The following is a 23,564-nucleotide window of genomic DNA, read 5'->3' on the forward strand; positions in this document are numbered from 1 at the left end:
GAGCCCCTTTGCCAGTGAAACATCGTTAAATATTAGCTGGTGTAGGAAGTGCTGGGGAGCCAGGAGAGGTCCACGCTGCCTGCTGCGCTGTGTCTAGGCACTGTCTGGGGGGTGTTGGTTGACAAAGGCTGGGGGTGTGCCAAGGGCATGTCGAGCAGTGTGGGTGTCTGTGTGCCAGCACCTGGTCCTTTTCATTTACCGGCATGGACGTGGCCCATGGGGACCTAAGCCCAAGTCTTCTGGCTCAGGTCTATGAAATAGTAAGGCTTCAAACTCCTATTTAAACACTTCCCATTTCTATGCACGAGCAACTATTTATCTTGGTCTATCTGTGCCTTTGAGAATAAACAGAGTGAGGGTCTTATGTCATTGGGGTGTTTTTGGTTTGAGAGTTATACTGTTTCCCCATCTCATTCAAAATCCTGAGTAAGCCAAACAGCTGGGAACAAAAAAGGCTTTACCACCTGAAGGCAGGTTTCCATGGCAAGACAAAGAGAAAGCATCAGAAAGGCGTTCATTTTGTGTCTAACGATTCACTTGCCATAGTGGTCTTTGCAATGCTTAGACATTGCAGGGGGAAATAAACAAGTATTTCTTTTGAATGCACATCCCTGCTTCCTTATGGCTAGCATCTGTCTTAGCGGGTGAATTATTCCTAGCTATGACCAAATTCTGTGCCAATTCTACCCTTTACACTAAATGTCAAGATTCAAAAGATTAGCTAATTATCAACACGAGCATTCTTCATACTGTTTATATTTCATGTACCACATGGTAAAACCAAACAAAACCTGCGACCGTCCTGGAGAATCAGATAAAGGGGATTGTATTATCGCATATCCCCAGATTTGAGCATCTAAAGTGGTGGTGTGCTGCACTTATACCTCCTGCTTTCGGTCCTGCTTCTGCAACCGACTCTTGGGTCTGGTCCTCCGGTAACCTAGGCTGAATGTTCCTTTCTCCCAGTTCAGCATAGAATCATGGAATTGCTGAGGTTGGAAGGGGCCTTTAAGATCATCGAGTCCAACCTTTAACCTACCCTGACAAGAGCCACTTCTAAACCATGTCCCTCAGTGCCCCATCTACCCTTTTTTTAAACACCTCCAGGGATGGTGAATCCACCACCTCCCTGGGCAGCCTACTCCAATGTTTAATAACCCTTTCAGTGAAAAAATGTTTCCTAATATCCAATCTAAACCTCCCCTGACATCATCAAGGGTGTAGCATCTTTGCTGCGTGGCTAAATGTTGGCCTCTTCTACACTTGCCCGGACACTGGTTTGCTGGGGGAAGGGGAAATGAGGGCTGTAGCCCATGTCTTGGTACTGCTGCTGGTTCTGTCAGCATGCCCTGGGCTCCCTGAGGAAGCAGCACTCCTTTGGGAAGGGAAAGGAGCTGACAAAAATCTGCTGGTCCTCGCTCAGCATCCCACGATTTCTTATCTTAAGTTGTTTATTCTTGCATTCCCTCCCCGTACCTCTGACAGCAAACCGCCTGCAGGACTAGGAAGTGTGTGGCTACAGCCAGGGCTACTGGGCACCTGAACCACAGCAGAAAAGATTGGGGCGCAGGAGAGACACTGGTGTTAAATGGTGGAGACTGGGACAGTTGCCTGACATGGAACTGGGAGTCTTGGAGGGAATTACACACATCGGATGGAAGCAATGAGAGTGTTTTAGGAAATGGCAATGAGGCAGTTCATTTGAGTTGGATGAAATCTGATTCCAAGCAGGTGTTTTCAAGGGGTTTGGTGTTGTGTTTTTTATTAATTATTATTATTATTTATTTTTAAAAAATGTTAAATGCAGTGACATCTCTTTTGCTATGTTATGCTGGCACTGGGAGGGAAGTAATCCAGGAAAGAGCCCCAAAACTCCTGCCCAGCATGAAAGTTTCTTACGAGTCTGATATCACTCGTGTGTCAGAAACAAGAATGCAAACAGAACACTTGAAAAAAAAAAAAAAGTGACTTGAATAGCGTTTATTTGACGTAAAGAAAAAAAGAACAGTTTCAATAATAAGATAAATCAGTTCTCTTAGCAAAGACTGTGTTATGAATGATAACGGGAAAAAGCATGATATGCATATTCTGACTGATATACAAGTCAAATTACCAAATAACTGTTATTTTGCATGGGGTGATGGGAAGAATGAATTCTCTGAATAGCGTAAAATGAAGAATTAATTCTGAATGACGTGCAAAATCTTTCTAATGGCTGAGACCCGGCCTTCATCTTTTCTTGTTTTTCTGTTCTGTGCATATGGTTTCTTTACAGTACTGCCAAAATGTCCCTGTTGCTCAGCAACAGCAAGCTGAAATAGCACCAGTCGGACGCAATCTGCTGATTTACACTGGCCATAAAGCGTGCACTCTTTACCGAGTGTAGATTTTGACAGAAGATTGAAAGCTAGCCTTTGTAGGTTTGCCTCTCTGGGGCACACGTGGTGCTGGGTGGGGAGATGTCAGTTCAGACACCAAAAGATAGCGTTTTCCATCCCAGTTTGACATGTGGAGAGGTGCATCCTCTGGACAGAAAATGACCTCCTCTAACTCCAATGTGGGGGCCCATCCAGCATCTCCCCTAGGAACAAGTCCTCATCTGGTCTTGAGGAGGTTTCCAGCCCCAATTGTAGCTCTGCCTTCGGCTGATCGTGCCGCTTGTACAGAAGCAGACTTTGCACTTGCACAATTAAGAAGGTGTTGATGCAGCAAAATGTCAGAAGTACAAAGAGCAGAAGTTAGAAGTTTCCTAAATATCCCCCATACGCTGATTCCATAATTTTATTTTCCAGTGTCTTTTAGACTACTTATTTAAGTGACAATCTGTCTTTGGAAGAACTTAGTGATGATAAATAGAGGAAAACTCGTATCAAACTCAAAAAAGTATGAATATTTGTTTTAAAAATTAACTCCACACAACATTATATAGATATTTACCAAGTAAAACACAGGAAATGATACATTTTTACAAGTGATCTCTGGAGTGTCAGTTATACAGAAATACTGTCAAACATCTGAAAATCTAACACTTCACCAGAAAATACTGCCAGCAGTTCATCCCAAATATTTTTCACTCAGATCTTTTTGGTGATCGTAAAAAGACACGTTTTTTTTCCCAACCTCAAAAATCAGCAGTAGCACTATTCACAGGCTACTTTTTATTTCCTCTGCCAGAAGAGGAACAGGTTTTAGTCTACTTTCCCAGGAACAACAACCTGACTCAGTTGAAGATGTCCCTGCTCATGGCGGGGGGGTTGGACTAGATGACCTTTAAAGGTCCTTTCCAAGGCAAGCCATTCTATGATTCTGTGACATTACTGCACATAGGCTAATGCCAACCAAAGGACCGGAGCATATGGAGTAGTTGTGATGAAGATGTCAGCTTCATCGTGAGATGAAGTATCTCGATAAGCCAGGCAGAAAGGTGGCTGAGTTAACACCCACTGAGGTGACCAGCCTGTTGGGTGCTAGGTCAGCATCCTCCTTCTCTACCTGCAGACCCCGGTAGCCTGTGCAGAGGTGGCACAAGGGCTGAGGGGGACGGTGTAGGGAGAGAGGTCAAGAAGATTGGCTCAAATTAGTTCTACTTGCGCACAGACTGAACAGAGCCATTTTATTGCATAGGAAATGGACAGCAATGACTTTGCTGTTGTCCTCTCCTAACCCATGACCACGTTCAAGTATTTAGAAAAATCATGAGGTTAACATAAAATCATGAAACTTATTACTTTTTTTTTTCTTTTTTTCTGCAGAAAAAGATTATTTTCAGTGGGACCTGTTTTCTTGGCCTTGGGTTTACAGACTTTTCTCTGCAACTGGGTAGGCCTGAAACAATTTTTTTCATGAAATATTAGAGCCCAGTGCAAACTAAAACATCCAAAAGCTGTGGCTGATAGACACCCGCTCCCTGCTGTTATTGTGATCTTTACGACAAGTCTTGCAGGTGTTAGCAACGCTGCCTGCAATTTAGTTTTGTCCATCTTGTGTGTGATGATTGCTAATACACATCTCCAGCGGGCTTGAGAGATCCTCCAGGCAGAATTCTTCACCACCTATTTTCTGCTTCGCAAAGGGTACTCTTTATTCCACTTTTCTTTTATTATGAAGCTCCCTAAGACGTATCCTATTGCTGTCGTAATCTGGTTTTAACCATTAATTAGGAGTCCCATCAGATGCTGAGAGATGCTCTGCACTTTATTGCTTTACGTCCGATTGCTGTGACTTGGATTTGACAAACAGATTTTTCTTTTCAACTGCTAAGTCATTTCCCCACTGCTTAAAATTCAAGTGTCTTTTCAGGTGTATGTGCTTTTAAATCATTACGGGTTGGTCTTGGGAAAGGTCCCTCCAGCACAGTCCTATCTAATCAGAATAGAAAAAACAAATATGGTGGAAAAAGTCTCTCCACTCAGAGGGTGGCATTTTTGTCTTTTGACTTTGTAGCCTGCAAATCACATTTTTTTGGGAAACATCTTGCGCGCTTGCCTTAAAATCTGCAAAGTATCTCTTTTCTTGTGTCTTTATACCTCACAGCAGGACCTCTGATGTTTCTTCATCTTCAAATAGTAAGCTCGATTGGCTTCTGGGTAGGTGACTTTGGAGAGTGGAAGCTTGTAGATGGCAGAGTTGTTCGTGGTTATTAACAGGAAGGTCAGTGCAGACAAGCAAAAAGACCAGGTTCCTGATGGCAACCCAAACTGCAAAGAAAAACACAACCAACCTGTTTACTGTGTGTCTTTCATTCATTTGATCCCCCAGCCCTTGAACAAGACTCAGAGTTGGGCAGCTTGGAATAAGCTTTCTCAAGGAAGTCTTGACTTGATTTTTGTGGAGTCTCTCCCTGGGGAGGCAGGATTTCTTTATGAGATCTTGACATTGTGCATAAACCTGCAACAACTACCAGCTCTGGTGAGACTTCCTTCTCTTTGTGCGCCTGCAGTGGTCTTGGATGGAGATGAGGTAGGAGCAGATGGAGGTGAGACAGGAGCGGATACCAGAAGTGTTCAGCTTTTCCCTGGGCTGTTGTACTGACTACCTTTTGGCATTCAGGCAAAACAATTAAACCGAATTTGAGGTTTCTTTACACATGTGGAGGGCCCTTTTCTCAATTGCTTCAGGCAAAAAGTGTAGGCAATATAGACAAAAAGTACAGACATATCATTGTCTCAGAGAGGTTGACAAGAGCTGTGGAAGGTTATGCAGGCTCTGAGGATGAAAAGTGGTGATGATTGTTGGTGGCCTGTTTCAGTGACAACCACGCCAACCTTCTGGGCAGGCTGTGTCCCCTCTCCCAGACCAGTTCTGCCTTTGGCTGAAACATTATCTGAGTTTTTGTGTTTTGCCTCAGAAGCCAGGAAAATATACAATGTTCAAAACCTGTCTTTGGAAAAAAGACCTTAGCAAATACAGTACTTACCGCAGACAGCATGTTGGTCACTGTTGCTCCCAGGTAGGCACTGAAGAGGGCTGTGAAAAAGAAAGGTAGTTCCAGGTGAGTTCAGTTGCTCGTGGAGGAGACCAGCAAGGACAAACATCTCTCACGCTGCCTTGGGCAGCTCAGCCAATGTTTATGTCCATGCCTGGATAACCCCCTCTTAAAGCTCTTTCCTTTGCACTGTGTCCCCTCCATCCTGGAGCTCAGGGAAAGGGCAAAACAAAAAAAGAACTGGAGTGATGAAAAATGTGGCTATGGAAACAGAGGCTTTTGAAAAATGCACTGATATGGCAAGTATGTACCTTGATGGATGGGGTTAAATAGGAAAATAACCCTTCCACCCCCATCTCTCCTGCCCCTAGGGCTAGAAGGTGGGTCAATGAGATCCAAAGCTAAATCTTTTTTATATGAGCACTGAATGAGCAATAGTTTCACTCCCAGCTCACTCCGATATTGAAATTTCATATGGAATTGCCTTATAAATAATTTTTCAATCATTCTGTGTTGCCTAGCTCATGCCTTTTGTATCCATTTCAATAGACTGGGGAAACTGTACTGCCTAACTACAGATGCAGACTGATCTTGAGCTCCAGTTTTCTCAAAGTGTAGGGGATGCTCTGAAGAAGGAATTTGAGACGCTATTTATGATTGTAAAAACGAGTATGATTCATCCAGCAATGTTGAACAAACACAATTAACACCTCAAAACTAGGCATCTAATTTCAAAGACCTTAGTTAATCAGCGTCCACTGATCGCCTCTTTTCCTTTGAACACAACTCTTGGCTGAAAGCAAAAGCAATGCTTTTATTTTGTCAGGGGACGTTGGAGCAACGGCTCCGACATCCGTCTCCATCATTCGTCAGTCTCGCCTAAGTCCATCTGGAGGTGGCCATCTGGCTTCAGCCCACCTCGGGTATCAATGCATCTTGTCTCACTTCAAAAGGAAACGTGGCAGTAGTGAAAAATCCGTGGGGTACGTACCGCAGGCAATTGCCAGCAAATGTGTCTGCCAGGTGAAAGCGTAGAACATGCCTCCGATGGCAACGCAGGAGAGGGAGCTGTTGTAGCCCCACAAGCCGGAGTAGACTTTGCTAAATGGTGTTGCTAAGCTCAGTGCTGGAAAATAAGTCAAAGAAGTGTCATTCCTTGGCTAAAGAGATAAAAGCAGCTAGAAACGTCATGAATTCAGCTTTTTAGGGCTCTAGCGTGCATAGGTACACTGGGTTCCTACTTTGTAGTCATGTTGCTACGGTCTAAGACTAAAGCCGCTTTAATCTAATGCAGTCACGTCAGAATTTCCCTGGTGCTGCTGAGCTGAATTTGGCCGTAACAGTCTCAGCGGAAGATGTATGAGTGAATGAGTGTGCATGTGAACTCTGAATGCATCCCCGAGGCCTGCGCGTTCAGAGTGATGACTCTGGCTTTTATTAGGCTGCTCCTAAAACCATCAGAATATATTCAGAAATGAAGTATTTAATGATAAAAATTCATTTCAGCCAAAAATACGCGTCTTTCTTCTGAAGATTTCCACCAATATAAAATGAGGTAAGAGAATGGGCAAGTCAATCAAAAGAATTCTTATAACCTAGCAACATATATTTTTTTTTTTTTCAAGCAGTCATTCTCCAGTGGAAGAAACGTTTGTGACTGTAAATGCTCCACTCATTGCAGTTCCTCTTTTATTCTCCATGCTTTTATATAAATCTGTGACACAAGTCAAATCCTTACCTGCCAGCATCCCCACTGCTGATCCAATTGCCGCATGCAGACAAATGAGCGGAGAAGAGATAAATAAGGCAATCAGGAAAATTCCCCCAGTCCAGGGGTTATCACAGCCATAAACCTGACCCACCCCAACTGGAATGGATTGAAGGAGCTGCAGGAATTTTAAAAAAAAGAAAAAAAGAAAAAGAAGGTGATTTGTTATTGGCTTTGTAATATTTAAAAAAAAAAAAAACCACAAACTTTTTTCTTCGCCAGGTTCGTGTTTGGCATTTGTTGGCTGCAGTCTCTCTTTCTGGGCTGTAAGTGGAAAGTTTGGACACTGCTCGGGAGACAGCAGGGCATTTCCACAGGGTTTCCCCTTCGATGAAAATGAGTCATGCCTTTTCCCTAGCCATGAGCTCCTCTGACGGGTTTTTGCTCTAATATCAAAGGTAAATGTCTTTTGTGAAAGGACTTGGAAGGGTTTGCTCATCATCTTTACATGTGCTGCTGACTTGGACATTTTTACACGGTGTTGTGGAGCACAACAGTGAATCTAGGAAATGGAAGCGCTCAGGTAGATGATGCATTTGAGAAGACATTTGCCTCTGAGTGGGCAGATCCGAGGGTGGAATGGCCAATAATGGCTTGGCCAGAATTACGAGGCTTTACTCGGGTAAACCCTGATCTGCTTATATACCTGAAACTCCCTTGGGATTCAGTAGGAATATGAATGAGAGTTGCTGGGTTCGTGGGACAGGGCCCAACTTGGTCACAGCTTAGAGATGGTATCGAGACACTTTTCCTCAAAATGTTGTGCTCCTCCACGTGGAAGAGCCCATTTATGGTCCCCTTAAAATTACACTCCATAGTAAACGTTTTTTTGAGAAATTTCATTTGTGTGGATTGGTACTTAGTGTCAATTAACTTCCTTTTCTTAATTGCTCCCTGGGAACCCCTCAAGACTAGTCCACAGAGCATTAGGGGAAAGTTATTACTCTAGTACCTGTATTGTTTACGGCGCTATGCAGGAGAATAAAATGTTTCTTTGGAAAGGTCCCCCTTGAATATTAACTAAAGATATGTGAGCACGTGCCTGCACCCAAATTTGTAACTATTCTTCCATAGTAATATCTGCCTGCTCATTTCTAATCGGAGAGGTGCAATTTTAAAACCACAGCTCTCTGTACGTGGAAACTAAAATTAACCTGTGAGTTAACTGGTAGTCTCAGCACAACCTTATCTATGGGGCACCAATCAGTATGTGCACAGTAATGGGTAATTAGATTAGAGAGGGTCTTTGAAGATTATAGTTTAGATCCAACTGTAAATGAAAGATTCCAGATACCAAAAAGATTCTTATTTTCAAGCTCTCAAAAATGTCAGTTCCTAGAGTAAACGTTTACATTTTGGATAATAGCTATCTTATAAATGCAATTTTGTATTTCCAGGCCGTAGTGCAGTAACAGAAAGGAAGATAATATCATTATATAGTGGTTTTCTTTGTAAATGGAGGAGGCTGTTATCCCTAGGGCATCCTACCATTGGCATTTCGGCATCCGTCCAGGTGATGTTTGGTGTTGCTGTTGCAGGCTGAGTGACAGTTGTAGGGAAGAAGAGGTTATGGGGTCCTGATGCAGCCAGGTATAAGGTCAAGGCCAAGTTAAAAGGCAGGGTGAAAACAGGCAGATCCCACTTGCAGAAGACTGAGCCTAAAGCGCTGGTGAGAACAGGGCTGAAAGAAGAACAAAATGGTCTCACTAGGAGCTTCTCAGGTAGGCAAAAAAAAAATATAAAAGAAAAACCCAACATAAAAAACAACTGCAGGAAATTCACTCGGGTGGTTTTTTTTTGTTTTGTTTTTTGTTTTTTTTTTTTTTTTTTAAAAAAAGCTGTTTAATTTCCTCAGTCTTTCTGATAAAATCAGAGAAATGCTAGGGTCACTCAGTAAATTTCCTACCCTTCTCAGGGCGGTTAGCAATGTACAGATTCTTGTCACATTATGCAATATATGAGGTGAATTGGGTGCATAGATGGTGACCACGAAGGAGCCAAGATCCTCCACTCATATGGAGGACCCAGTGTTTTTAATAGAGTTATTCCACAGCTCAGTCTCAGTGTTTGGGGTTTTGCTTTTTTTTTTTTTTTTATTACTTGAAGTGGACTGAATTTAGGACAACCAGGTCTGAGTGACCTGTGAAGGTGGCTGCGTGTCCTGTTTAAGCTCATGGATCAGAAGTAAAGGCTAACATCAAAGTTGTGCTTATTAAAGTGAGTATAACACGACGTGAACTTCAGGCAGAGAGATGATATGTGTGATTTAGCAATCTCCAACTAGACATTTGGGGGTGAAAGAACATCTTTCAAAATTTCTGCTGTCCGAATACCTAGCAGGTTATGGTGTCACATATATGAGTAAAGTATTATTAGTTGTTTGTTTTGATTAGCATCAACTGTCACGTCTTGGGACCACTGAACAGCTTCTGTGCCTGGAGAGGTAAATTTTCATGACATTTTTATATGGTGGCTTAAATAGATGAAACACTTGTGGTTGATGGTGGTAGGGAATGGTTAAAATAACGTTCCTCTTGAGACAAAAATGAATTGATGCATCGCAGCAATATGGCTAACATTTAGGGCATTGAATTACATACGATCAGCCATCAATTTTCTTTTTCCCCATTGGGTTTATTTGTGATTATGTGGGTATTTTATTTGTTCTGGGATTACATTTGAGTTTAAAAGTGCAAATAATGATTCAGATTTAGTAGCCCATATGTGCCAGTTGTGTTTCTTTCACATTGTGGTCTGTATAGTGCATAAAAATACAACGGCTCGGTCTCAGTGTGGGGACACTGGGGCTGGAATAGGAAGCAGAGGAGCCATCTGACTTACCAGGTCATGGACACCAGCACTACTGGCAGCAGAAGCCACCAGTGGTAGTCTCCCTTAGCAGAGAAGACGGCCATGAGCAATCCCACCAAGACCCCGTTATAGCCATACAGGCCTGCTGCTACGGCGGATCTGCGTGAAGGAAACAACCATCTTGAAGTCTTCTCCACTGCGGGTGCTTTGCTCGCATCATGCCCTCTCTCCCCTTGCAATCATGACTCCGTGTGATGACAACCTGCCAAGGCTCATGCATCAACTTTCAGTTTCACATGCTTGAGTCCCAGGTCCTCCCAGCAACTACCCCTTCTGCAGTTATGTCCAGTGTCCCTTTTGCACTAGACGCAGGATGGTGGGAAGATCTGTCTGGTCCTACCGGAGCAGATACCTAGCCAATGAAGGCTACATACATGCTTTTCATCCATGTTGCTTGTTTAACGTGTAAGACAGCATTGAAGTCACAGTCTGGTTTTGAATGGGAAAAGGACGGACTTACCTGTCCTGACCCAGAACAAGCGCTGTTAAAGTTGAGACAACCGTTCCTAAACAGCCTGTGAGTGTCCACCATGGGTTCTGCACCAGGAAACCAGCAACTACGATAAGCCCACTGAGGGGATTGTTGACAAACATCACCTGGGATATCCCACGCAGCACCCAGTCAATAAACTGGATCATGAGAGGCTTATCTGGAAGAGATCGAATTGAACAATAACAAAAAAACCAAAACAAAATGCACAGATGATACTGATTCAGGATGGGTTTTTTTTGAAACTCAGGAAGAATTTTGGAAGTGGAACTTGGCAGCACGACTGAAGCAATGAATCAACAAGACTGTAAAACCTGACTGGGATTTATTATGGTCTATACTGAAGTCTTGCAGCTGGAAAGCTGAGATGAACAGGGTGGTTGCCAGAGTCCCCTGTTATAAAGCACCCTGAACTGGTTTCATATGAACTGGCTAATTTATGATGTCTGTGCCTCAGATGGGAAATCGTCTGTGTATCCCATTGCTGATTTATTATGGGGACCTAACACACCTACCTATGTGTAATTTAACTTCACAGTGGCATTAGGCTTGACAGAAACTGCTCAGCTGAAAGGACAGGGAGCGTTATGAAGAATGGCAGAACACAGAACAACCATCCTGGGTTATGTTCTATGGGACTAAATTTGCTTTGTACATGGCATATTGGGAGGTAAATGTCATCTCAGTCATCCTCAAGATTTAAGCAATACGTAGATCTCTGTACAAAGCTGATTTTTTCCTACGAAATGGAAATAAATCAGGGCAGAGGTAGTTTCTGTAATACTTCAACTTGAATCATGTCACTGAGAAGTTACTTGTGACTCCTTTGATGTAATTCTTCTTTGGAATCCCCTAATTAGTCATGATGAAGTAGCTTTACCTTTTAGCCAGGCTCCAAATTCCTTCATGTCTCCAGTGATGTACCCAAAAGCCCTGCAGACTTTCTTCCCAGCTTCACTCAGTGGATTCTGCTTTATTGGCTTTCTTTCCCCTTTGGTTTCTATCTTGACATCGACACTGTTTTCCATGTTTATGTTCTGACCCTTTAGTAAAATTCAATGGGAAAAAAAAAAAAAGATCATTACAATGCCTCTTATTGATTTCTGTTTACTCTCTCTACCACATATTATTGCTCACCACATGGTATCTTGGAGCCAGAAAGAGAAAAATCCTTACTCTGAACACCTGATTCTCATTTCTCCATAAGCACTTTTCTTCTTCAGGTGTTTTTGGGACCCTGTGCTGTCCTTGCAGCTTTCATGGAGTCATAGATTTGAACACCGTAAGAAATCCGTGAGGCTGGTGTCATAGTATTTTACCTGATTTTAACACCCTGCTCAGCTATATCATGTTTTCTAGAAATCAAGCAGCTCTTGGTTTAAAGGGTGACTTCAAGAAGAGCAAGACAGCATGAGAGGACACTGGCTTCACAGAAGTTAAAGCTTACCTCAGGATTCAAATTAATAGAAGCTGAACACAGAAGTTAGTAGAAGTTGAACCACAATCTAGGAAGCTGCTTCAATGATTAAGTTTCGCCTGCTGCGTAACCCGTATTTCCAGTTTGAATTTATCCATCAGCCATCAATAGTAGGTGCTTCTCGGTTAGGTTTATGCATCTCTATACAGTCACCTACTGGGATCAGCTCAGCCTTTCTCATGAGCTTGTCCTTGGCTTGAGTGTTGTTCATGGTAGCTCACTCCATAACTCACGTACATACATACATTTCTTTTTTTCTGTGTTGAATTTTAATTTTAGATGCCCGTCTTTAGAAGTATCCCGCACTGATTTAAGGGCTTAAAGGCCAAATTCAGAGTGCTTGCTTTCGATTTGCCTTAGTCTTGTTGGCTTCTTCTCTCTGCCATGCTCTTCAGCATAAGACAAGATAGGTGACCACGTATTGCGACCTGTGGTAAGAAATCCTCAGGGACTAATGAAAAGACTCTTATTAAATTAATCAGGCACTGTATCGAGCCTTAAATAAAGTAGGGGAGTTTTATAAGCCAAACAGAGGTTTTTAGGCCTAAGTAAGGTGTTTGGCACATCCACAGAGGGCTGGTAGAGATGGAGTGCCCTATGGGAGACATGCCCTTTGGATTAAGAGGAATACCCTTTGGCACCTCATACAGATCTAGACAGCTTCATTCAGGCACGTGGATCAGAGACTTACACCGAACTGTAAACACTGGAGTTTAAAACCGATGTCCTATAGTCAATTCATTATTTGTTCATAGAATCATCTAGGTTGGAAGGGACCTTTAAGATCATTGACTCCAACCATCAACTTAACACTGACAAAACTACCAGTCAACCATGTCCCTCAGCACCATGTCTGCCCAGCTTTTAAATACCTCCAGGGATGGTGATTCCACCACTTCCCTGGGCAGCCTCTTCCAAGGCTTGACAACCCTTTCAGTGAAGAACTTTTTCCTAGTATCCATCCTGAACCTCCCCTGGTAAAACTTGAGGCTGTTTTCTCTTGTCCTATTGCTTGTTACCTGGGAGAAGAGACCGACCCTCACCTTGCAACAACGTCCTCCTCCCTGAAGGAGCTGCAGAGAGTGAGAAGGTCTCCCCTCAGCCTCCTTCTCTCCAGGCTGAACACCCCCAGCTCCCTCAGCCGCTCCTCACCAGACTTGTGCTCCAGACCCCTCTCCAGCTCCATTGCCCTTGTTTAAGGGCCTATTCTCAACATGAATTCAGCAAATTTAAAACAGCCAAACCTTTCCCTGGAGTGTATTCAGTTTCCTGAAGAGTGGGACTAATCCTTGGTAACTGTCAAGACAAAGAAACACAAGCCAGGGTACGTTGCTGAGCGAATACAGAACCAGAGCTGCTTCATGTCTCAGTGGTGAGTAACAGCTTGTGCCAGAAGTAAAGAATTTAAGTTGTGAGTTAATAATCTAAATAAGATGATACAAGCATGTAATTATTGGAGTTAGTGCTTGACTCGCACTTCAGTAAAAGCCTTCTTGGCAGCTGGGGAAGAGAATCCATGCTTCAGAGCTACAGGTGCTGAGGACTTAAGCTGAAGCAGCCTCACCCGTGGGAATTACACTTGCAGACCCCGACATTTGGTTAAGCAGCTCTGAGCCTTTGCTCCGGGAACAGCTGGTTAATGTACATCCTGGCCAGTTTCTTAGTGTATGTTCTTGGAAGGATGATGGTGACACTTCAGGAAGTAGTAAATATTTGCACAAATAATAAATAGACATTTTCTGCCTTCTGGAGGGCCGTGCTAACACAAGGTTAGGTTCCGCATCCAAGAGGCTGAAGACAGGACCAGTATGAAGAAAAGTGTTGAATTTGACTTTGTGTAGGACATGAAGGGAAGGAGCTTTACTAGAAGAGGAAGAAAAGAAAAGGATAAGAGTGTTGCTAGGGATGGTGTGTCGGTGCTGGAAGGCTTTTTCCTGGCTCAGTTATAATTCTTTACCTTGATTCATTAACCTTCGCTTTTCTCATATTTTATTCTGAAATAATGGAATAAGTGAATTGGATGCACTTTCAGTTAAATCAAAATTTCCAGCCAAGATAAGTGCTCTTCATTTGGTGAAAGTGCATTTACATTTTCAATTTAAAGAATCCTCCTCTTTATGTGACTAAGGCTTTCTCTGTTGCTAATCCATAAAGTCAAGGGCTGTTGCGTTTGCCTGTGCAGAGTGATGTTGTGTGTCCCGTGCTAGCATGCCCGATGTGTTTCCTTGTTTGCTGATTGCTCCGCAGCAGCCTGGAGGTGTTCTGCAGCGTGGGATGTAATGTGCTGTAATAACGATGTAAGAAAGAGGTGCTGAGTCACTGTCTGATTGACTCACGCAGTGGAGAATAGGATGGGTCACGTTGGAGGCCCTACCTCATCAACGCTTTGAGTTGCTTTGCCATAGGGAGGCACTTAAGTGCATGCCTAAGGTAGTACTGCACGGTGTAAGCCTGAGACTGCACAACTCCTTTGCTCTGGGTTTTCATGGGCAGAAGTGAAGTCAGCTTGATGCACTTGGCACAGCAAAAAGAACCAGGTGACCAGGTGAGTCACTTCCACCAACCTGGCTTGAACTTCACCCCCAATGAAGGCTGCGTCAATGCCCTGCATACCTGTTCTTCCAGAATATTCAAAATCAGAGTGCTTGGGGGGTGATCACGGGCACCTTCTGGCCAGGGGTCAAACTCGCGTTCATTGTTTCCCTGTCCATCAAGTGGTGTGTCTCTCTAGAGACGAATCACATGAACTTCAGTTCATCTTTCCTATCAGTTTATATACGCTAAAGGTGAAGGAAATCATTATGAAACACGCCAGCACCTGCAGAGCAGCCTGGTACATAATGGGTAGGCTAAGAGCACCCTTGGTTTCAGGTGGGGTCTTCGTGATGCTGTGAAGACCCAGATCCAGCCCTGTCGGCTGCCTCCTGCGTACGATGGTTTGGTTATCACCGCAGCCATGGTTCTGGTCCCATCTCTCCGGAAATGCAGTGTGGAGGATTTGCACTATTTCTACTTAGTTGTCCAAAGAAAGTATAAGCGAACCACTTGGAAACCCATACCACCATAGATTTTTTTGGGGCATTTTAAATAATTTTTGGCATTATAAGCAGCAGTATCTGCCATATATGCTCAGATTAACGGTCTGCTAACACATACCTCGTTTTAGGGAGTAGGCGATAGCTATTTAAGAAAGGACAGAAGACAAAAAGTATGTGTGTTTTTTGACAGGGATTGTATGAAGGCCAGCCTACAAGCAGGTCTTTTGAAGCTAAGTTAACATGCGTTAACTTAATTAACTTAATTTTCAGTCAAAGTGGGTTTTTTTTGTTTGGTGCACGAAGGAAGAAAATGGAAATAATTGTGAAAGAACTGTTCCGCTAGGGTAGACTGGCTGGCTTCTGTAGGGGTGAAGGATTTTTAATTTTTTCATTTATTTCTTATTTCTGTTAGTCTGGGAGAGTGTTTTCTGATCTCAGAATCTTAACTAAAGACTGTAGGTCCTGCTCTCAGACGCACAGCTTGAAGTGCGCTGCCTGATCTCATGTGTGCTCTGGAGAGCCGCTCCAGCCGAGTGTTTGGTAGGAAAAGCCGTGCGGGCTCCCGATGCTGGTGTGTAACTGGTGTGACCAGGAGCAGCAGCAGGACCCCAGCGGAGCCAGTCTGAATGTGATTCTCATCTCTGTGATGCAAGGACCGATTTGTGCTCTGCTGCGAGTGCAGAGGAGCTCTTTAAAACTCTTTTCCCATGGTGTACCATGGAAAGGGAGAGCTAGATCTGGGGCACTGCTGCTTTTCCCCAGTGATTCCAGATGTTTGCTTGCCTAGTTATCTTTGAGCTGTTGGATAATATCTCTCTGTCATCCTCGCTGAGGATGCTCACGTAAGCAAGAAGACAAGTTTTGCAGCTAAGAGTATCTAAATACTTTTGTATCGGCTGTGAAATGGAACCCATGTGAATAGAAAAGAAAAAAGATGTTTATCTTGCTTGAAAATGAGATCATCGCAGGGCCAAAAAGCTAATCTACTGGGTGGTTTTTTTCAATCGTCTATTCAGAGTTAATGAATGTCCTGTAGCAAAGCACTGATGTTATGCAACTTCATGTCTCCCTAAATCAATTTCTCTTCCACTTGTGTACACTTCTTCCCTGTCACGCCATACCTACGGCATCTCAGTAATGCCTCGTTAAAGCTGCAGCGTAGCAGGCTCCGGGCTGGTGCTGTGCTCCTGCAGCATCTGGCCCGCAAATACTTTTTTTTATTCATGTGCTAAAATGGAGACAAGCCTGGTCACACAGTCGTCGTGTTCTGTACATGCTAAAAGTGTTGCTGTGCTTGCAGCTGGGAAAAAAAGTGGCTTTTATTTGACTACTTGTTTTAATACTCCCAGGTAATAGTTATTTCCAAGCTGGTGCCTGTGTTGCTAGGTGTTGGGCTCTGAAAATGCAGCAAAATTATCTAGTACTTTCTCTTCTTTCTGGAATTTTCCTCTCTCCCTGCCAAAATTCAAGTCAGTCTGTAAATCAAGAGGATTTAAATTACCATGTGGTATTTGTTTGTCCAAGGAACTGCTACCGCACAATTACAGTCTTTGTATCTCGCATTCTCTGAATTGTTGCTGTGAAGTGTGCGGGCAGCCAGCTCTGTGTGCAGCATGTTTTTAGAGGAATTCCTGCATCCAAGTACAATAGGAGGAAAGGGCCGGATTCTCAGCCACTCTGATTCCAGCACAGCCCGTGTAATGTTTAGTTAACCCGGGGGTTTAGTGAAGCCGGATAAGTGGAGCGTTATGTGTAGGAACACACGCGTGCACAAGCGCACCCCTCAAAACAGAGAGAGATCATAACGCACCTGACCCTCACTGAAAAAAAGGTTCACGTTTGCCCACAGAAGACACATTTCAAAGCATTTGTTCCAAAAAAAACCCACCAAAACCGCTCATCCCTCAGATTCAAATATTCATTAAGCCCATTCGCAATTCAATTTTCAGAGATCTGTCTCTGGGGGACAGAGAAATCCAGAGATACTATCACATTAGCTGCGTATTATTACTATCTGGGCATTTTTTATTTTGCAGAATAGAAAGGCGATAAAAGAAGATGTTAAAGAGTTCCAGGACCCTATTTTTTTTTTTTTTTCCTCTCAAAGGTTCAGCCAACTGGGCTAAGCAGTACTAATAAATCCTCGCGCTGCTAGAAAACTCTCAATAACCGAAATCCTCGTGACATTCCCCAACCCCTGTGTTGAGGGGGGTGAGCTCAGGAGGACTGTTCAAATGCTGTTCGTTGGGCGTTTTGGAGGAGAAGAAAGATCCAGGTAAGTCAGTAACAGGGTGCACATTTATTGCTGTGTATGAAAAGGAACGAAGAAAGTCCTCTTACCTCTCCGTCGAGTTGAGGGGTAACTGTTGCTTTGCTGTCTAGGACAGAAGGAAAGCAGGACCAAGAGACTGGGGAAAAGAAAATGCCCCACCAGCTTATATAGGCTAGCATGGCTCCTGTCCTGATACTACTAATTATTTTGTTTCTCCTCCCACTTGGTGAGCTCCAAGCAAATGTCAGGAAGGTTCCCTCTTGAATTCTCCACCTTTCCTCTTGCTCTGTCCTTGGTCTCTTGCCAGCAGCCTCTCCAAATGTCCTCTCCCTGCTGTTTTTTTTTCTTTTTTTTTTTGGTTTTTGTTTTTTAACTAACTCCCCTTTAACTCTGTCCTTTCTCCTCCGCCACCACTTAAAAGGACTCAAGGCTTCAAAGCAGACTCTCGGTATACCTGAGCTCAACCTCTCCAGCGTTTTCCTCCTTATCCAAGGCAGCTCCGCATCCTTCCCTCTCTAAACACTGAGCCAGGAATGTCCATCACAGTGTGTTGCATCCAGCAGCCTGTCGAGTTTTCCTGTTTCTAGGTAGTTTTGGGAGGCACTATCCTGCTAACACACCGGAGCAAAGGACCTGGTGACTTTCCATTGTTAAATTGCTTTTTATCAGTTATTTGAGAAATTCAAGGGGTATTTTTCCATCTTCTTTTATGAACCTGACCTCCCTAGCTCGCTGGGAGGAATTTGGAATATCAGAAGTGTGGCATATTTGAGAGGTTTATAAGGCTGTGAAAACCCTGTGAAAGGCAGAGAAGAGACTGGAGAGGGAAGTCTTGAGAGAATGAATTATACGAGAAAAGGCACAGAAAAAGCTAGTAAACTTAAGGAATCTGGCTAATTTAAACCACGGTTTAATTTGCTTTAGGACGCTCACTGGAGCAAACGGTTCATTGCTGAACCAGAACCCATCTAGCTTTATGGCTTTGCTTCCTCCAGCCCTCTGGAAACAGCCTCTGCATCTGCGTGAGCTGCGGTGATGTTATTCTCACTGCGCTCGTTCCCAGGGTGCCTCCCTTTGATGGAGATGTTTTTAACAGGAGACTGGATTTCTCCCCCACCCCACCTAAGGATAAAGTATCTGTTAGAGGTTGTCAGCTTAGCATTGCTGCGTGAGCCAAGGCTTCTTCTAACCAAACAGCCGCCAGCCGTTGTGAGTGAGCCGCAAGCTGCCATCCACTGACTTTGCACCCAAATAGTACATGTTACGTGAAGTTTTGCAGGCGAAGCTGCTTCACTCCAGCGCAGAAAATTTTTTTCCCTTTACTGTGAATTTCTCCTTGCATCTCAAGAGAAGGGAAATGCATTGGGTAATTTGGATGGGTGATCCTCATAGGGAATCTGATCACGCTGAATTTTAGACTTCACATCTCACGTTTCAAGGATACTCAGGCCTGGCCTCAAGTCGTCTAAAACAGCATCTTTTCTGCTCTACGTGAAAGGGACGCAGCGCAGGGGGCAGACAGGATTTGCTGTTGGGCTGTGCTGCCTCCATCTGTGTAGCGGTTGAGTGGCTCTTTCCTCCAGGGAACCAGATTCAGGACCGCTCTGTCCAGTTCTGGTGCTTTAAAGAGGTTGACATGTTGGAAGGGATTCACAAAAAAGCCACCGAATTGCAGGTCTGTGATGGATGTCTTGGAATGATGCTTTGTTTAGCTTATCAAAGAGCTGGTTAATAAGTAACAGGGTCACAGTCTGCTGATACCTACGTGGGAATGAGGTCCCTGGCAGCAGCCTGCTCTGTGAACTAGAGGCAGAGGAGTGATGTTGTCCTCTGCCATGTGATGGGTTCACTGGATCATAGGTGCAGCCAACCACGGGGAGGGTTTCATTACTGCAGCAATCACCTTAGGGAATCCCTAAATTTCATAGACTCATAGAATCATGGAATGGTTCGGGTTAGAAGGGACCTTAAAGATCATCTCGTTCCACCCCCCTGCCCTGGGCAGGGACACCTCCCACCACACCAGGTTGCTCCAAGCCCTGGCCAACCTGGCCTTGAACCCCTCCAGGGATGGGGCAGCCACAGCTTCTCTGGGCAACCTGTTCCAAATTCCCAACAACTACCTTCTGAAAAGGTCTGGGACAGATCTCAGACAGAGTGCTGGGGTCAGGTGCAGGAATGCCTGCCCGTGGCTGCATGACAGCCAAAGCACTCCTGGTTGCCTGAGGACTGAGAGTCCCTATAGGATTGTTGCGGAAGGGTGGGAATGGTGGAAAACCTCCCAGGTGTAATTCAATCCATGTCAAGTTAAGTGCTCACCACTAACCTCCAATGCTGAGCACTCAAGGGCGTAGTTGTCTGCCCCTGAGCTCTGGGTAACCATGTAATGATGTGCAAACTCAAAATGCAGGTAGCAGGCAAGAGGTGGCTAGCAAGTTGCCTCTTGAGCTTAGGGATGTATGAAGACCACTTGGTGCTGAGGACAAGGCAGCTGGGGTTGATACCTGGCATGTAAGTCTCACATCATTTAGGAGAGATGAATCCATGGCTTAACTCATCATCTCTCTGCTGGTGAAGCTGGTTGATGCATTTCTTCTGCCTGCTGTGCTCTGTGGGAAGGCGGCTCTGAGAACGCCCCTTGGACCGAGCCCAGTGGCTGACACGGTCAGAAGAGGGGTTGGTGGTTGGATCCCAAGCAGACTTAGTACCTGAGTTGTCCTGGAGAAATGCCTGAATGATGTCTGACTGTGTTACCTTGCCAAGCTGGAGCTGCCTAGCTGTGTTAGCTGGATACAGTGCTTGAACTCACCAGCTCTGACAGGAAAGACTCTTATGGCCCTAATCCAGCGTCACGCACTCTATCTCCGCACCTCCCTCAAGGCTCAGTGGCCTTCAAGAGGTGCACTGAAAACCACTTGGTAGCAGGTTCATGTTATACTGCTGTTTTTGGCTGTGTTCCTCAGCTCAGGTTGCTCTGCAGGGATTAGGTCTGTACAGGGAGCTGCATCAGCTCTTGGACTCCAACAGGTACTTTAAACTGATGTAAATCCATGTATGGAGCTCTGCAGATTGCAAAAACTCAAGTCCTGCTCTGCCTCTGCTAGGCTGGGCTGTGGATGTGTGAAATGTAGCCAATATTAGGGCCGGAAGGAGGATCCAGGGAACTACAGGCCAGTCAGTCTGACCTCGGTGCCTGGGAAGGTCATGGAACAGATCCTCCTCAGTGCCATTACACGGCACATGCAGGAGAACAGGGTGATCAGGCCCAGTCAGCATGGGTTTGTGAAGGGCAGGTCATGCCTATCAAACCTAATATCCTTCTATGATAAGGTGACCCACTTAGTGGATGAGAGAAAAGCTGTGGATGTTATCTACTTGGATTTTTGCAAAGCTTTTGACACTGTTTCCCACAGCATTCTCCTGGAGAAACTGGCTGCTCATGGCCTGGACAGGTGTACTCTTCGCTGGGTAAAAAACTGGCTGGATGGCCGTGCCCAGAGAGTGGTGGTAAATGGAGTTAAATCCAGTTGGTGTCCGGTCACAAGTGGTGTCCCCCAGGGCTCAGTGTTGGGGCCGGTTCTCTTTAATATCTTTATCAATGATCTGGATGAAGGGATCGAATGCACCCTCAGTAAATTCGCAGATGACACTAAACTGGGCGGGCGTGTTGATCTGCTTGAGGGTAGGTTGGCTCTGCAGAGGGATCTGGACAGGCTGGACCGATGGGCTGAGACCAATGGTATGAGGTTCAACAAGGCCAAGTGCCGGCTCCTGCACTTGGGTCACAACAACCCCATGCAGCGCTACAGGACTGGGGCAGAGTGGCTCGAAAGCAGCCCGGCAGAAAAGGACTTGGGAGTGTTGGTTGACAGCCGGCTGAATATGAGCCAGCAGTGTGCCCAGGTGGCCAAGAAGGCCAACAGCATCCTGGCCTGTATCAGGAATAGTGTGGTGAGCCGGACTAGGGAAGTGATCATCCCCCTGTACTCGGCACTGGTGAGGCCCCACCTCGAGTACTGCGTTCAGTTTTGGGCCCCTCGCTACAAGAGGGACATTGAGGTGTTGGAGCGTGTCCAGAGAAGGGCTACAAAGCTGGTGAGGGGTCTGGAGGACAAACCTTATGAAGAACGACTGAGGGAGCTGGGGTTGTTTAGCCTGGAGAAGAGGAGGCTGAGGGGAGACCTTATCACCCTCTACAACTACCTGAAAGGAGGTTGTAGAGAGATGGGGGCTGACCTCTTCTCCCTGGTGACAAGTGATAGGACGAGAGGAAACGGGTTCAAGTTACGTCAGGGGAGGTTTAGATTAGATATTAGGAGACATTTTTTCACTGAAAGGGTTATTAAACATTGGAATAGGCTGCCCAGGGAGGTGGTGGATTCACCATCTCTGGAGGTGTTTAAAAAAAGGGTAGATGGGGCACTGAGGGACACGGTTTAGAAGTGGCTCTTGTCAGGGTAGGTTAAAGGTTGGACTCGATGATCTTAAAGGTCCCTTCCAACCTCAACAATTCTATGATTCTATGATTCTATTTGTGGGCTCCTTGTCATCACTCATTGGTGGAGAAATCATTCCCACGAGCTGAGCTCCTGACACTGGCCACCACTGAGAGGAGTCTGGCTCTCCCTTCTTTACTCTCCCCATCAGATATTTATGTGCATTGGTAAGATACCCCTGAGCCTTCACTTCTCCAGGTTGAACAGTCCCAGCTCTCTCAACCTCTCCTTGTATGACAGATGCTCTAATCCTTTAATCATCCTTGTGTCCCTTTACTGGTCTCACTCAGTATGTCCTCGTTTCTCCTGTCCTGGGGAGCCCAAAACTGGACACAGTGTCCCAGATGTGTCTCACCATTGTATAGTAAAGGGAAAGGAAATAAATGATCTCCTCCCTCGACCTGCTGGCAGCGTTCCTCCTAATGCAGCCCAGGAGGCTGTTGGCTGCCTTTGCTGCAAGGGCACATTGTTGGATCATGGTCAACTTGGTGCCCATCAGGACCCCCAGGGCCTTTTCTGCCAGCTGGGTGGCCCCCAGCATTTACTGGTGCATGGAATTTTTCCTCCCCAGGTGCAGGACTTTGCACTTCTCCTTGTCGAACTTCATGAGGCTCTTGTCAGCTCATTTTTCCATCCCATTGAGGACTCTAGGGATGGCATATCAATTACTCCTCCCAGTTTTTTATCTTCTCCATAATCACTGAGGGTGCACTGTACCATCACCTAGGTAATTAATTAAGATGTTAAACATTTTTAGCCCCAGTGTATATTACCCCTGGGTTGTACCACTAGCAACTGGCCTCTGGTTGGACTTTGTGCCACTGGTTACAACTCTCTGGGCCCTTCCATTCCTCCAGTTTTCAGTCCACCTCACCGTCCACTTCTCTAGCCTGTATTTTATTAACTTGTCTATAAGGATGTTATGGGAAGATGATGTCAAAACCCAGTGATGCTCCAAAATTGCTCCAGTGACTTAGGACTGTAGCATAAGGGACCTCTGTCACCTGGTCTAGCCTCCTGCTGTAAGGCTGACTGTGATGGAATCCATCATTTCACTCCCAGAATTTTCCGCAGTCTGTGGTTTCTCTGGAGCAGCGCGGAGAGGCAGCAGTGGAAATGGGGTTGTGGGTGGAGGGGGGAGATAACCCCGCGGTGTGCTGAGGGAGAGTGATGCTCAGCCCATGCGCTGGCTGAGGAGGCATCTCCTTTGGCCAGGCAAGGGCTGAGCTGCCCCAGAGGCAGGGCGCCTGGAGGAGCAACATCTGCAGGTCTGTGCCTGTTGGCATCTGTGGCCACGTGGCTTTTTGTCAAGAGCAAACGGAGAGTGGAAAAATCTGTTTCAGCACAGAGCACCAAGGGGTCTGTCACAATCTTGCGCTTGTTTGTGAAGGAGGTAGTTTTGGGCTTATACAGAGTGGACCAGCTTCTATCCCTTCGTTCTGGCCTGTAAAAATTCCCTAGGAAGAGCTGCTCTTTGACATTCCTCTGTGTGACAAATGGGTGGCAGTTCCTCTAGCTACTGGGTGTGGAGATGGCTGGAGAGGTGACGTGTCCAGCTCCGGTGTCCAGCTCCCTCTCGTGGTATGTGTTCGGCACATGTGCAGTTACAGAAATCAGAGCAAATATTCAGATGCCAATTGTTAGAGGGCTCATAAACAGCAGTTCCCCGGCCCTGACATAATCAAAACTCCCTGTGCCCTGAGCTTGTGTAAGGCTTTGGATACTGC

The 23,564-nt window shown here is 45.2% G+C and overlaps 1 protein-coding gene across 1 annotated transcript; it reads right to left on the minus strand.

The window, feature by feature from the left end:
• Positions 1 to 1,965: 1,965 nt before the first annotated feature.
• Positions 1,966 to 17,850, minus strand: LOC141736308 (urea transporter 2-like). The gene is made up of 9 exons (XM_074570311.1): positions 17,410 to 17,850; positions 11,435 to 11,597; positions 10,525 to 10,714; positions 10,035 to 10,163; positions 8,682 to 8,874; positions 7,164 to 7,311; positions 6,417 to 6,551; positions 5,417 to 5,466; positions 1,966 to 4,697 (listed from the first exon to the last, which is right to left on the minus strand). The coding sequence occupies exons 1-9, from the start codon at positions 17,518 to 17,520 to the stop codon at positions 4,521 to 4,523; spliced, it is 1,296 nt and encodes a 431-aa protein (XP_074426412.1). The 5' UTR covers positions 17,521 to 17,850; the 3' UTR covers positions 1,966 to 4,520.
• Positions 17,851 to 23,564: the final 5,714 nt, after the last annotated feature.

This window comes from Larus michahellis, chromosome Z, assembly GCF_964199755.1.
Source record: "Larus michahellis chromosome Z, bLarMic1.1, whole genome shotgun sequence".
NCBI lineage: Eukaryota > Metazoa > Chordata > Aves > Charadriiformes > Laridae > Larus > Larus michahellis.

Coding starts and splice junctions, on each gene's coding strand:
- LOC141736308 (XM_074570311.1), bottom strand. CDS start 17,520: ATGCTAGCCTATATAAGCTGGTGGGGCATTTTCTTTTCCCCAGTCTCT. Junction 10,164..10,524: donor CTTGTTCTGGGTCAGGACAG/GTAAGTCCGTCC, acceptor TCCTTCACGCAG/ATCCGCCGTAGCAGCAGGCC. Junction 4,698..5,416: donor TGACCAACATGCTGTCTGCG/GTAAGTACTGTA, acceptor TTTTCTTTGCAG/TTTGGGTTGCCATCAGGAAC.